A 15,326-nucleotide genomic window follows, 5' to 3' on the forward strand; every position below is an offset into this window, starting at 1 on the left:
AAGAGTCACACTGGACACTACCCTTACGCATAAATGTTGGGTTTGTCCTCAGAGAAACCCTGTCCGGATGGAAAATTATGAAGGGTTCAACCACCATTAGTGTCTGTAACTCTGAGACTCTTCTTGCTGAAGTTATTGCTAAGAGTAGAGCTGTTTTCCATGATAAGAATTTTATCTCAGCTGTATTGGCTGGCTCAAAAGGAGGCAGCGTAAGTTTTACAAGACAAAGTTGAGGTCCCATGCAGGTATTGGTGCTCTTCTTGGGGGTCTTATGTTTTTGGCCCCTCTGAGGTACTGCCTTAGTAGTGGATGTGAAAAAATAGGTGGGTCCATATTGTAATGAACTGAAAGGGCAGAGGCATGGATCTTAATCGATGAAAAGGATAAGCCTTTGTCCAGCATCTCAGTTAGGTATTGTAAAATCTGAGGAATATTTGGTACAAGCATGTCAATTCCTTCTGCCTGGTTCCAAGCATAGAATCTCTTCCACTTTTCTGCATATGATTTTCTGGTGCTGGGCCTCCTGGCCTCCAGAATAACATCGATAACTGCTTTGGAGAGAGGTGTTTTCTGAATGGTTACATTATCTGCCATGTAGCCAGATTTAGGGTTCTGAGTTGGCTGTGCAGTATTTAATTTCTTTGTTGGGTCAGTAAATGAGGAATTTGAGGCAATGTCCAGGCTGGGCCTTGAGACAAGCTCTTTGGGATTGGGTAACAGTGCTGGAGTGGCCGGTCTGGGGCAATCACGATCATTTTTGGCTTCTCTTGTCTGACCTTTAGGAATACCTTGGGGAGGAGAGGTAGTGGAGGAAAGGCATATACTGTAAGGTTTTTCCAGCTGAAAGATAGAGCATCCACTTTCCATGCTAGCTTGTGATAAGTCCTTGTGCAAAATCTCTGTAGTTGGCAGTTGTGAGGGAAGGCAAATAGATCTATGTCTGGGCATCCCCATTTCCTTGTTATTATGCTGAAGATTTGTGGATCTAGTTTCCACTCGTGAGGATCCATGAGGTTTCTGCTTAGTTCGTCTGCCAGAGTATTTGTCTTTCCTGGCAGGAATTGTGCTTGCAGGTGTACTTGATAAGTCAATGCTGTGTTCCACAAAATCATGGCTTGTCTGCAGAGGGGGTAGGAATGCGTGCCTCCCTGCTTGTTTATCTACCACATGACTGTAGTATTGTCCTTCTTTATCAGCAGTTGTCCTGGATGAAGCAGATCCTTGAAAGCTGTCAGGGCATTCTGGACAGCCAGCATTTCTTTTAGATTGATATGAAGATGCATTTGGCTTGTGGGCCATGTGCCTTGAATACATTTTCCTGCCATGTGGGCCCCCCAGGCATAATCTGATGCATCTGTTGTTGTCTGCCTGGCAGTGGGTAAAGTGAAAGGCTGTCCCTTGTTACGGTGACAGGCCTGTGCCCATCATAGAAACTCCTGTTGCAGGCAGGGAATGAGTGTAATTAGTTTTTCCAGGCTGTGGCAATGTTGAGTCCAAACAGTTTTTAGATACCATTGTAGTTTCCTCATATGCAGTCTTGCATATGGAATTAACAGAATGCAGAATGCCTTGAAGCCCAAAGCTTGCAGAATTTTTCTTGCAGATAACTGGGTTTTTGTTGCCAACATTTCGAAGTAAGAAGTCAGTTGCCTTTGTTTGTCTGGCGTGAGATAAGCCATCTGGGCAGTTGTATTTAAGCTTGCACCCAGGAATATTATCTCTTGAGAGGGTACTAGTTTTGATTTCTTTTCATTTACTGTGTACCTTAAGCAAATTAGCAATCTTTTTACAAACGCCAGATGCTTTAGTAGAATGTCCTTGTTCTCTGCTTGAATAAGGCAGTCATCCAAGTAGGGATATATTTGAATTCCTCTTTGTCTGCAAAAAGCAATTACTGGTGCCAGGCAATTTGTGAAGACCCTGGGCACAGTAGATAAGCCAAAGAGCAGTGCAGAGAATTGGTAGTACATTGAGCCAGCTATGAATCTGAGGTATCTTCTGCAAGATTGTCTAATTGGGACATGCACGTATGCCTCTTTTAGGTCCAAAGTTACAAGCCAAGCCTTCTTGCTCAGCATGGGCAGAAGCTACTGCAGAGTCAACATTTTGAATTTTGGAACGTCCAGAAAAGTGTTTAGGATAGACAGGTCCAGTATTGGTCCCCAGGCTTTGTCCTTTCTGGGTACCAAGAAAATTCTTGAGTAAAATCCTTGTCCCTGCTCCTGTAGTGGTACTCGCTGAATGGCCCTCATGTCCATGAGGGATGAAACTTGCTTTTGTGCCTCTGCCCATTGATTGTGTGGCAGGTCTGGCATGCCTTTTGCCTTTGGCAGGGTGTGAAAGTGGAACCTGTAACCCTGACACACTATATTCAAGACCCATTTGTCTTGGGTGATCATGTGCCAGTTTTGTGAAAAAAAGTGCTAGTTTTCCCCCTAAGGGAGCCTCCAAAAGATAAGTGCTTGGTACTGGTAGAGGAAAGTCATTGGGACTGTTTCCTATAAGGTTGAGATTTGTCTTCTCCACTTTTGAAGGTAGAAGCACCCCATTGTTTAGGCCTGTATGAGCCTTGGGGCTGGGATCTGCCTCTAGGGCATCTGTATCTGCCTCCTTGTGGCCTGTCTGACACTGGAAAGGACCAATTTTTTGAAGGCCAGTTCCTGCTAAATCTGGGTGGCTGTACCTGTAAGAAATCCTTAACTGTCTGCATAGATTTCGCTTTATCCTCCATTTTCTTCAACACCTCTTCTGCCTTAACACCAAACAAATTATCATGCTGTAATGAAGCATCTAATAATTTTGCATTAACATGATCAGGCAGATTCTGTTCCTTTAATCAAGCATGCCTCCTAATCACAGAACCCGTTACAGCGGCCCTAACAAGAGGCCTCCAAAGAATCAAAACCACATTGCAAAGTATGTTTTCCCACTTGTTCAGCTGCATGCAATAAATCCTGCATTTCCTTGTTTTCTGGACATTCAGAGTTAGTCAACATTTTCTGTTTTAATAGTGACATTAAGTATTGCTGATATTTAAGCATATGAAATTCACAATTTAAAGCCCTTACAGCCAAAGTAGCAGAAGTGTAAACCTTTTCCCCCATCTGTCCAGTGCCCTTGAATCTCTATCAGAGGGAACAGGGTTTTTAGCAGTGGGAGCCTTGACTCCCTTAGGACCCTGAAATATGGTTTCTGGGTCAGCAGCAGGGTTTTTGTATAGAAATTTATGGTAATCTGGGACCCTGTAGTATCTGTCTGGCTTAACAGGTGCAGGGGGTATAGAGTCTGGAGATAGGGCGGACTCTGAAAAAACATCATCCACAATGTCCAGAACAGAGGGAATAGCAAGGGGCTTGTGCTGAGGAAGTACAAGAAAATCTCTGTGCCTTTTCTTAGATTCTGAATAATCCTGGCTCTCCCAATGAAAGTGCTCCCTCATGGTATGCAGGGTTTCCCCAAAGGAGTAATCTTCAGAAGGAGAAGCTGAAGGAATAGATTCTTCAGCATCAGAATCCTCATAGGGAGGAAGAGAGTATTCCTGATCAGAGGAGGAATGAGAGGAAATGGAAACCTGATCTGAAGATTCATATTCTGTCTCTTGCCTAGGCCTCTTATCAGGAGGGGGATGGGAACCCCTGATCAAAGTAATAAGGTCTTCGGCCATTTTGAGCATCTGTTTTTTAGGCATGGACGTCTGTCCTGGAGAATGCTGTACTTGTTTCTTTGTCTTTAGAGCTGCTTTAGTCTTTGGCTTTGAAGCTGAAGATGGCTTTACATATAACTGTGTAGGTCTGAAAACACCCTCAGAAGCCGATGCCTGCACAGCGGCTCCTGACCCATCTGAGGAAATAGTTTCCGAGGATCCAATACCTTGAGTTTCCAGAGGCCCAGTCGGCTCCATGTGGGAGTTGAAAGTGGCCTGTGGCTCTGAGGTAGCGGGTGTCAGGGGCTGCGAAAGCGTCTCACTGAGAACCGGTGAACCGACGACTAACTTAGCTGAAGCATCTTCGTCGGTTTTGGACCTCAGATGCCTGTCCATGTCTTTATCCTTGCGTTTTTTTATAAACTCTGGTCGTCGACTGTTCCGCCAGCATTGTATAATTGAATCTTTGGCCAAAGTAATGAAAGGCAAAATCATACCGCCGCTTAATAGTGCGTTGGTTAAATCTAGCACAAAACCGACAACAAGCAACGTCGTGGTCAGGGCCTAGGCAAGGAATACAGTAAGAGTGAAAATCCTTATGAGGGATTTGCTTCCCACAAGAAATACAATTGATAACTTTTTCTGACATTGGTCTGGCGCAAGAAAAAAGTTTCCCCAACGGGGTACTTAGCTTTAATGAAGACTTCGGATCTGAAATTCTATTTCGAAAATCTCTCCCACAAGAAATACAATTGTTAACTTTTTCTGACATCGGTCTGGTGCAAGAAAAAAGTTTCCCCAATGGGGTACTTAGCTTTAATGAAGACTTCGGATATGAAATTCTATTTCGAAAATCTCAGGAGTTGGCTGACCGGCACTTGCAAACTGCTTTTGCTTCGGGCACCGCGCGGCAAGAAAGACTGAAGAAAATGGTGTCGGCTGCATCTTTTATACCCCTGGCGCACTGACGTCAGGGAAGAGGCGACAGCAACAGACGCCGGACCAAGACTTTGGAATTAAGGCCGGCTGCGGGTAGCCTGCCAGCAGCATAACCCAAGTGTAATGACTGCAACAGTATAACACGATGAACATCTAGAGTTAAGCTTTCACTCAATGTGCAGACATCTTGGAACTCCAACAATAGCAGTTTTAGATGAAAAAGAAACAAATGCCAGTGTACTCCTCCGCCTCTGCCAATACCCCATTACTACCACAAATCTAGCATTATTGTCTTTCTTCCTCTTCTATCACTTTTGGAGCCCTATTAACAACCTGCATTATCACTCCCCTTTTTCTTTGCCCCTAATATTTGCTAAATATCCACCATGAAATCCTTTCTTTGTCAAATTCACACACTCGCCTCCATCTAAATATATGTACTGCAACATAGCTATTTGCATCATGCACTTCTTAACATAATTCAGTCATCTTTGCTTTTTGTCGACACTTGTAAGGTCATTAACATTCTGTGATAAATATGAACAAATAGCCATTATGGTAGAAAGCTATTACTCCCACCTATTTTGCATCCCAGTTCATGTATTGTATTTTCAACATATGTCTTGCAAGCACACACTAATGTTTGATAGGCTGATCTCTTAAAAAGTTGATTCTTCTTGTCTCCATTTGAATCTATTTCACATTTTAAGATGTTTTTGCTTCAAAGTAAACACACAAAAAAACTAAATAGATTTTTCAGACCCCATCCCCTTTTAACATAAAACAAATACACTCAACTATTTACAATATTCAGAAAATGAAGTTTACCCTACCAGATTGGAAGAGTTGACTCAGACTGGTGGCTGCATCCACAGACTATGCCTAATCTAACATTAAGGGTACCTATGCTAAAGCACGTGTTGTAAACTGTATTCACACTTCCACTAAATGTTACCTTTTCTTACCTATGTTCCCCTCACAGACGGGAAAAACAGCATGCATGCTTTCAGTAAACATTACATTTCAGCCATAAGAAAAAGTGCACTGGCTAATTTTAAATAAAGTGTACACAGCTGTATAAGATGCATATTGAAGTATTAATGTTGCTAGGGAGACAACCACTAGCATAATGTATTCACTGCCCACAGTTTCAAACTTTATTTTTCAATGTACTGCTTGCCAATGTACCTTTAAATGTTAACCAAATTGTAGCTTGTACCTTTACTAAGAAGACATAGTTCAGCTCCCTCATGATTAATTACTTCTACCTGCAGACATAGGCAGCCGCCTATGACGCCGCTCTAGCAGGAGCACTTTTCCAGTAAACTGGATGGTGTAGGCAGACCAGGATGGGGGCACTGGGTGGTGTGTGTGTGGGGGGGTGCTGTGGAGCATTGTTGCCTAGGGCATCAGTTGACCAAAGGCAGTCCCTGCCTGCAGACTCTGAGTAAAGGCAGTCAGTAATGAAGAAATATACAGCACATACAGGGTATACATGTATATTTCATAGGAGTATGTGTATTTGATTTAAACTTTATTTGACTGACATCTCTGACACATAGCCAGTAACTATTTCAGATCATTTGCTGATACACGAGAAAGTCTTTCCAAATGTCAGAACACACATTTCAGACATTTCAACAGAAACTGCTTGCAGCTGCAGACTTGCTGTCTTCTAATGAAAGCATTTTCTTAAAAAAAAAAAACTTTGCAAATGACCAAGACATAACCACCACTGGCCTTGTCTTTTATATGTTTACATCCACTAGCAATCCAAGATCACAACAATATATTAAATTTAACTTGCTGCTGCAGTTCAGTCTTTCTTACCGTGTCGAAGTATAAAGTCTGGTACCTTAAAATACCACTGAATGCACATTATACAAATCTGTTTTACAGTATAACATGCAATTTATGTCATGAAATCTTTATACAATTAATAACAAAACTAAATACGTGTATAGTTGCTTCTTCAGTCGCTTCAGTGTCCTTCTAAACACTAAAGACAAAAAGACGGGTATACGCTGTACAGTTCACCCACCAGTTTAACACAGTCAAATGAATTCCAGTCCTTTCCCATGTCAATTCCTATATCCAATGGGATTTAGTGCTTAATGGTCAACGTTCATAAACTACAAACTCAAAGCCAAGATGGGTCTTCAAAGAGGATGCCACTCTCAAATGTTGAATCAAGTACTCTTACAAATCAATCATCCATATGAGCCTTAATATGGCCAAGGATTCTGCACTTCTGATGCTATATGGTAAAAGATTCTGCCATAATCCAGCTCTATTATGAAAACACCTAAGATGTTTAGTATATATCTTTCAGCTTCAACTGCCTATTTTTTGTTTTACATTAATGCCTCAAAGCTTTAATCCCTACACAAGCTCCATAAAAATCATGCATACTTTTGTATATAACAATCAGATTTCCTCTCACAACCCTATAAGAAATGGAAAACAAAGAATACCTCCAACCTCTTCTTACAACTCTGCGCTTTAATTTGTTTAATATTTTTTTTATTCTCTCTAATCTAACAACTTGTGAATTAGTAAAACAAACTCAAACCCTAAATCCTATTAGTGGTCTTAGAACAACCTTAAACAAATAATTAAGTACTCTATGATCCTGACTAGATACTGCGATAAAATACTTTTAATTTCAACATAACATCTTCTAATAGCATCCCTTAAATGCTTTTCAAAAGACAGCAGCTCACCAATAGTCAAACCCAAGCCCCTTTTGTCATCTACTTTTTGCAGGACTGAATCATCAACATCATAAGGATATTTGTTACTACTTGAACCAAAATGAATAATTGTAGTTTTTTTTTTTTTTTTTAACATTAAATTTCATACCTGACTGCGATCACAATGCCAACCAATCCAAATAAGACTACATGGTCTTATGATCATAGTGATGTGACAACAGTGCATACTTTTGTATCATCAGCATACTTAATCATATTTTACCAGACCGTGGGAAAATCAGACATAAAAATGACAAATACGGGTCCAAAACTGAACCCTAAGCAAGTCCAGTATTATTTTTTAATTTATTAAAAAAATATCTCCAGTCTTAACTCTGCACTGTCTACCATGAAGCGAATTTCCCACCAAACTAATAATTAATATTTTTGTTTACCACTGACTTCAATATATCCTTCTGTTGGACTGTATCGATGGCTCTAGCCATATCTAGCTACAGCACATCAACAGGCAATCCATCATCCAAAGCCTCCCAAACAGAAAAATAAAAACCTAAAAGGCTTGTAATACATGATCTTCCTGCATATAAAGCCATGTACTGTTATATTCTAGTTGCAACTGAATACACAAAGTCTGACACCACTTTCTCAAAATATTTTCCCCAAAACACTGGTTAAACTAAAAGGTTAATTTGCCACTTTTGATACATCCCCACCCTTAAACAGCAACAATAAAAGCCTCTTTCAAAATACTTTGATTATAGCCAGTATATAAAGTTTCCTGAACAGTTTAATTATACATGAAACAATATTTGAGATATTTGCCAAAAAAATCCATCAAACTATCTGTACCTGCAGCAGTCTGCAAATTAATTATTTTACACCTTTGTCAAGCATTTCATTAGTGATCACAAGACAATTAACATTACCTGCCCATAGAAAATTCCACTTAATCAACATTTCCATTACTTAAATTCCTCCAGAAACACCTGAACCTGTTTTTTGGGGTCTATAACAGGACCCTCATTCACTATTAAAATGAAATCCAACATGAGACTATTCCCTAATTTATCTTAAACACTTAAAACTTATTTTTATCATCTGTAGTACACACTGCCACATTTCCTTCAGAATTACTTTAGCATAATACATAAGCCTCCCTAAGAATTCCCTGGAAAATATATATTTTTTACACCTCCTATTACTTGTCCTTTTATACCTTTTCCCCCAAAAATTATTTTTTTACCTTTTCTAATTATGTATTCTACCATGGTAAATAACTATTATCCTTTTTGTTACAAGTCAAAGACATATACTTATCCACCAAACCATTAATATAACTGTAAAAAAGTTTCATTTTCAGTAATGCTTTTACCAAGCATCAACTATTCCCAATTCCAAATTCTTAGATCTTATCTTTAATCAAAATCAGTCCTATGAAATGCACTTGGATAACTACCATTTTCCAAACAAGTGATCACATTATCACCACAATGACTCCAGAGCCATATAACTGATTAAATTGAAATTCTATTAAATGTTTCAACAGCTGTAACCCAAAAACACATCCAGAATCTTTCCTCTGCTTGCTTCCATAACAACTTTAATATAAATGTGCTCAATAGCAATACAAGCCAGTTTATTTAACTCACTGCTACCCATTGCTACATTTTCCCATTTTAGTTTGGCTGCAGTAAGATCCCCAGCAATAAAATCAAAATCTGACAGAAAAATATGAAGCATGACTTTTCTTAAACCAACTTAATTTGTCCTTATCTTGATTATGTGGCCTATAAAATAAACAGACCTTAAAATCTCTTTTTGAACTATGTTTAATGAAATTAGCTCACATATAGTGTGAATATTAATACTGGTTGCATAAAGCCTTTTTATTCACATAAAAAAGATCCACTGTTATTAGTTATTTATTTATTAAAACCTTTATAAGATGGGAGTAACATAAATCTATTCCTATCTGAAAACGAAGTCTCTGTTACTAGAATATCATATCATACTTAGCTAGCTCTTACTTCTAATTGTTGAAACTTTTTAAGTTCTTGTTTTGCACACACAAAATCTTAATGCTAAGACATGAAGCAATGAGGGGAGATCAAATGGTTCCTCTATAAAAAGTTCTTACTATATTTTGTAAGCGTATTAAGCAAATATTTATACAGAACATATTAAGAGCTTTATGTTTTACAGTGTCAAATTTATTAATTAATGTCACAATAGTGCTGGTTTTCTTAATCATCTCGATCTTTCTACACCAGTCTCTGGTTCAGGTCTAAGAAGTTCTTGTGATTTTTCTCTCTCATGCATTTTCCTTTGGAACAATTGTAAAGATTTTATAGGCAAAACAGTCTTCTGCTTGTTGGCTCACTCTTTCCTCTTTGGCGTGTTCTGCATAAAAGAAATGTCTTCGACCTTCCAGGAAAAAACATTCTGGAGATGGCTAGACACTGCTAGATACTGCAGCTTGCATTTCACACCGGCTTCTAAACATTCTCTGACTGATGGGATAAACCTGTGACTCTTCTGCCTGGTATACAGTGAATAACCACCTTCCCTACATATTCTTCAGTCCCAATTTTTTTTTAATACATTTTTGTTCGGCCACAATTTTGCCAGATGCAACTCTTTCTGCTGGTATGATTGCATTTTTACTAATACAGGCCTCAGATGCTTTCCTATGGACAGATTTGGAGCAAACACACCAACTGCCCTTCCAGTTCCTGTGGAACACTGCCCCAGTTGCTGAACTGTACTTACATAAAATTAATGCAGTGTGTTTTTTTTCTGGTTTGACACATCAGGTAATCTCAGCTTTTCTTTGTGCGCTCTTCTACTTTTTTTTTTAAACGGTTATTCTTCAGAAGCCTCAGGCTTAGACAATGTCTTCTTTATTTCTGATTTTTGCAGCTTTATCAATTCATCCTATCGGATTTTATAAATTCCTTCACTGCTTCATTTATTTTGACCATTTTTCATTTCTGAGTGCATTTGATTTTATTCCTCTAAATTGCTGGATGCAATTTCCTGTACCAAAGCTGAACCTAACTGATTTTTGATTAACAGCTGCAGGATTCTACCCATTCAGATGTGTGGCTCTGGTAACTTGCCCTACAAATGCTGACAAAGGTATCAATAATGCACCTTCAACACTGTTAAGAATGGATCATGTGTTAATATGGGTAAGTGACGGACCAGCAGTCTAAACAGATCATTATTAGGCACAAGCCTCTTGTCTTTATTATAAATGATGTAATGTGAGACTTGCCTAGCCCTGCAAAGAACTCCTTATGCTGACATGACTTTTATTCTTATGAAGGGCCCAAATTGTTAATGCATACAGACTGATTATGACACGTTCAACACAAGTTTACTTACAAAAAGCTTTTAAAGTCTGATTATCTAGATATGAAGAAATGGTCAGGGAAAGTAACCAGAAAATTTACTATTACAAATACTTAATGCATGGATCAAACTGTACTCTAAAATAGTATCAAAGGAAGTTACTAGGCGAATAGCCCCGGGGCCCTAAGAAGCCTAGGCAAGAGTTTATCCCCAAAAAAAAAAAAAAAAAAAAAGACACTTCAGTCAGTAAATGTCTCCCCTGTCAATGAGGGACACAGGTAGAACCCCTGGGACAAATTTGTGGTTCCCCATCCACTCATCAAGTGTGCACTTGAAGAGAGTCAGCGAGGTACTCTGACATGGATGGGAAGTCCATTCCAGAGACGGGGCAGCCGCTGGGAGACAAACCTGTCTCTCTACCAAGTTTTGTTGATGTCTCATATAAGATTTAGTACTTTCGAGCGGGTAATACTCGAGGAGTTAGACTTACAGATATGGAGCATCTCTAGTAAGGCAGGGTCAGATATTGCCTTGTAGGTGAGACACAGATCACCTCTGAGCAAACTGTACGATACAGAGTAGAATGACAGCGATTTGAGCATGTCCACATGAGAAAATGTTTTTTAAGGTTCTACAACAGCTTAAGGTATGCTTCCCTGACTGAGACTTAAATAGTTCCAATGGAATCAGTGCTCTATCCCAGTTAACATACTCAAAACAAATGAATGAATAAATAGATAAATACAGGTCTCCCAGCTTTCTATCCCTGATGTTATGACAACTACTATAGATCAAAATTTTATTTCCTAAGCTGGAATAAACACCTCCTTTCTTGCAGTGAAGTCCTAATAAAATATTAAATTGCTCCATATATCAGTAAACAAGATATTATCATTTTATTTTCCACAGTTGACTTAAAAGAGCAACAAATCCTATTTATACAAATGGAAAACTGGCTTCCTGCATCAGCCAGAGCTACATTACTTTTAAATATTTAGCTTTCAGCTAAGGATTCAAGACAGTAGCATTTCTACACAATGCTACTCATTAAGGGGTACAAGGTATGGAGCACTTTGCTAAAAAAGACGCTCGCCTCATTTTGTGCTTGGTGAGAGGGCATTCAGAAAGCTAACATGAGCCAGCTGGAATAGTCAAAAGTAAGCAGAGGCTCCCTAGTGAAATCTTGAGACTTGCACTGCAGAGTTCGTTCGGAGACATTAAAAAAAGACCAAAAATACAGAAATACTAATATCAAACATTGCTCTTCTTCTTTAAACTTGTTTTCTGCAGGAAGGCAAGCTCTCCTGCATCCTCAAACCCCCCCACCCCATTGATGTGAGGGGCTACCCTAACACACACAACAAACTTTTATATATATATATATATATATATATATATATATATATATATATACACACACACACACACACACACACACACACACACACATACACACATATATCACATGGGTTCTTATCAGCATTGCGAATGTTGAAAACGCCAAATTTAATTTAATTGAACAAAATGTTCGAAATCTCAGAAGAGATAACTGATGGAACATCGATTTCTTTCACAGGAAAATAAATCGGTGGGCTGTCACTGGAGTTTGCTATTTCCTCCACTGTAGTGCGGTCTCGGAGTTGGTATATTTAAGTGAGGGGGCACAGCCCCCCCACATTGGGGGGTGTGGAGGGGGCAAAGCCCCCCACTTCTGTCAGTGTTTAAAATATTGAAAAAAAAAGTTTTTATTTGCATGGAACACCTATTTCTTTCCCTGGGAAAGAAATCAATGTTCCGTCAGTTCGCTGTTTTGAGATTTCAAACATTTCAGTTAGATTAAATTGCATTCGGCATTTTCAGCATTCAGTATGCTGATATAGACCCATATCACACACACACTCCAAGACCACCACACCTCAGAGAAAAGAGATTACTTCCAGAAATGGCATTTTCAAACTTGGTATATACAAATATGGATTTTTTTGGCCATTTGGTCTCCACTTCTTGAGACACTGCAACGTGGGTCTACAGATTTTAAACAGTTACTACAAGGTAGAATTTATTAACAGCTAAGGGCTCCCATGTATTACAAGATGTACAGATACGCTGAATACAGAGGTCTGGCATAAACGGAAAACAAGCAAAAAAGTGAAAAAGCTGCATAAAATTTTAATTCATACCAAGTTATCATTTGATGATACAGAATGCCCATCTTCAGGAAATCCATTAGGCTGTGAATTCTCAGTGGGACCAGAGGAAGGTGCGGTATTCTTACTATGCAATGACTCAGCTGGGCCACTGGTACTACTGTTTGAATCAGATTTTCTTTCTGACTCTAGAAATGCAAAAGTCTTCATTAAAACTTATTCCCTTCTCCAGTGAAACTTAAGTCTGCACTCTTAATTCAATGGCCACATCTTGACACTTTTGACAAAATTAAGTTGCATCCTCACAGCTCAAACAAAAAAATGTTACAAAAGAAATGAGAACAGCAACCTAATGAACACAAAATAATTACATGAAATATGCATTTATTAGATTTTAGGTTTTAAACAATAGTTTATAAATCAAGATAAGCTAAGAAAGCCACATCAGAAAAATTAACATTTACTAACACTCAGACATAGATTACTTATTTGAAAGTTTTACTTATTTGTCGGACATTTGAACAAGTAACCTTGATAAAAACCTCAAAATTGTATACCATTGGTCTGTCTTTCCTGCTAAAAGTAAAATTAAAGTCCTGAGTGCAGGTTTTAGGCTCTTACATTAAACTAAACTGTGGTGTGGTGTCACAAGTCATTGAAGATTCTCCCTCTAACCACTCCCACTGCCCCCCCCCCCCCCCACCCATACATTTAACAGTTTATACTAGCTAAAAGTAGTACAGGCACCACTTTCAAACCTAGGTGCTTAAGATTCCCTACCCCCCTTGGCTGACCTGGCGTGAATCACAGTAAGTTTCTTCATTGTATGGATTTTTTTTACTGTTTTAGTGTGTAACTGAACGACCTATTTCTAGGCTCTGATACTGCACAGACTGCTCTGTTTTGTTGCAGAAGCTTTATAAGTAGCTAGTGACTTTACTGAATTCTGTAGTAATATTTGTGTTTAAACTGAACCTGCACTTAGAGAAAATGCATAATCATCAGACAGACTATTTGCTGCATATGATTTTAATGTTTAAATTTCTCACACACATTGAATAAGTGCATTTACGACTTGAACAACTTGTGCTAGCTATACTGGAATTGCTTTTACTAACTATTTTGAAATTTTACAATGATGAACAATTGATTAGTTTTTCTGGTATATCTTTAAAATCTGACAAGTGTTTGTTATGTTCTTTACTACTAAGTTTTCTTAGCCAATAAACTCTAGTCCACTCTGAAGTTTGCTACTTTCACCCCCCCCCAACCTCTCTGAATGTACTATTGTAAAATAACTGCCAGTTGTTGCCTTAATGCTTACCCTAGAATACCTGCTTTTCTCTTTTTCTAGTCAAAATAAAGAAGTTATGTACTCACCATAACGTTCCATGTGAGTTGTTCATCTCGCCTTCATTCTTACAGATGGGTTCGGAGCCGATCCTCTGCTCCAAGTCGGCCTTCTACAAAGCTGGAGGTCTTCAGACAGCACGAGGCCAAGTCCTATCTCATGATGCACCTTGAGTTACCTCAGATCTTGTTTGCTGTGTCTAATAAATACCATGTGCCATTCTATCATTCTTTAGGAGAAAACCCATAGAAAGACTGAGCAACCAGGATAAAAATAGTATCTTGGTCCTCGAAAAACCCTGGAGGGGGTAGGAGGGTGGGAAGTAAGAATGATGGCGAGATGAACAACTCGCATGGAACGTTATGGTGAGTACTTAACTTCTTTATGTGAAGTTTTTCTGTCTCGCCGTTCATTCTTACAGATGGGTAGCGTCCCAAACAGCATCTCTCTCGGGTGGCTCACGGGAGTATGTTTTTCAGGACAGTAGACCCAAAGGAGGCCCTGTCCCTGGAGGCCTTGTCAACTTTGTAATGAGCGATAAAAGGTATGAGGTCTTGACCAAGTGGCTGCCGCACAAATGTTGTCTATAGGAAGCCTAGCAGAAAAGGCAGAAGATGTGGACACTGCTCTGGAAGAATGAGCCTTAATTCTGTGTTGTAAAGGTAGATTAGCAGCTGAATAAGTAAATGTGATACAATCAGATAACCATTTAGATAGACAGTGCTGTTTTTGCCACTGGCATACCTTTCCTGGAATCTGAAAAGGAAACAAAAAGATTTTCTGAACTCTTTTGTTCTATCGAGGTAAAATTGGAGGAGTCTATGAACATCAAACTTGTGCAGCCTATACTCTAAGTTGTTGGTGTGTTTGGGAAAGAACACTGGTAGATCTATGATCTGGTTACGGTTAGTCTCAGTACAAACTTTGGGTAAGAATGAAGGATTTGCTCGCAAGGACGCACTGTCGGCATGGAAAATCAAATAAGGAGGCTTTATGGACAAGGCCTGAAGCTGTGACACTCTACGAGTAGAAGTGATGGTGACTAAAAAGATAGTCTTCCATGACAAATATTTCAATTCACATGAGGAAACTGGTTCGAAAGGTGGGAGAATAATGCGTGAAACCATAAAATTTAGATTCCATGGAGTATAATATAATTGTTTTCAATTATTAAGGAA

General features: G+C 39.0%; 1 protein-coding gene across 1 annotated transcript in view; it reads right to left on the minus strand.

Moving 5' to 3' along the window:
* The window catches only part of ARFGEF2 (ADP ribosylation factor guanine nucleotide exchange factor 2), a 2,483,667-nt gene that overhangs the window by 1,959,445 nt on the left and 508,896 nt on the right, over positions 1 to 15,326 (minus strand). Inside the window, exon 8 of the mRNA XM_044089932.1 lies at positions 12,831 to 12,985. Coding sequence (XP_043945867.1) covers positions 12,831 to 12,985 — 155 coding nt within the window. The remainder of the gene's footprint in view (positions 1 to 12,830; positions 12,986 to 15,326) is intronic.

Source organism: Protopterus annectens, chromosome 12.part0, assembly GCF_019279795.1.
Source record: "Protopterus annectens isolate FY-2018-M chromosome 12.part0, PAN1.0, whole genome shotgun sequence".
Classification (NCBI taxonomy): Eukaryota; Metazoa; Chordata; order Ceratodontiformes; family Protopteridae; genus Protopterus; species Protopterus annectens.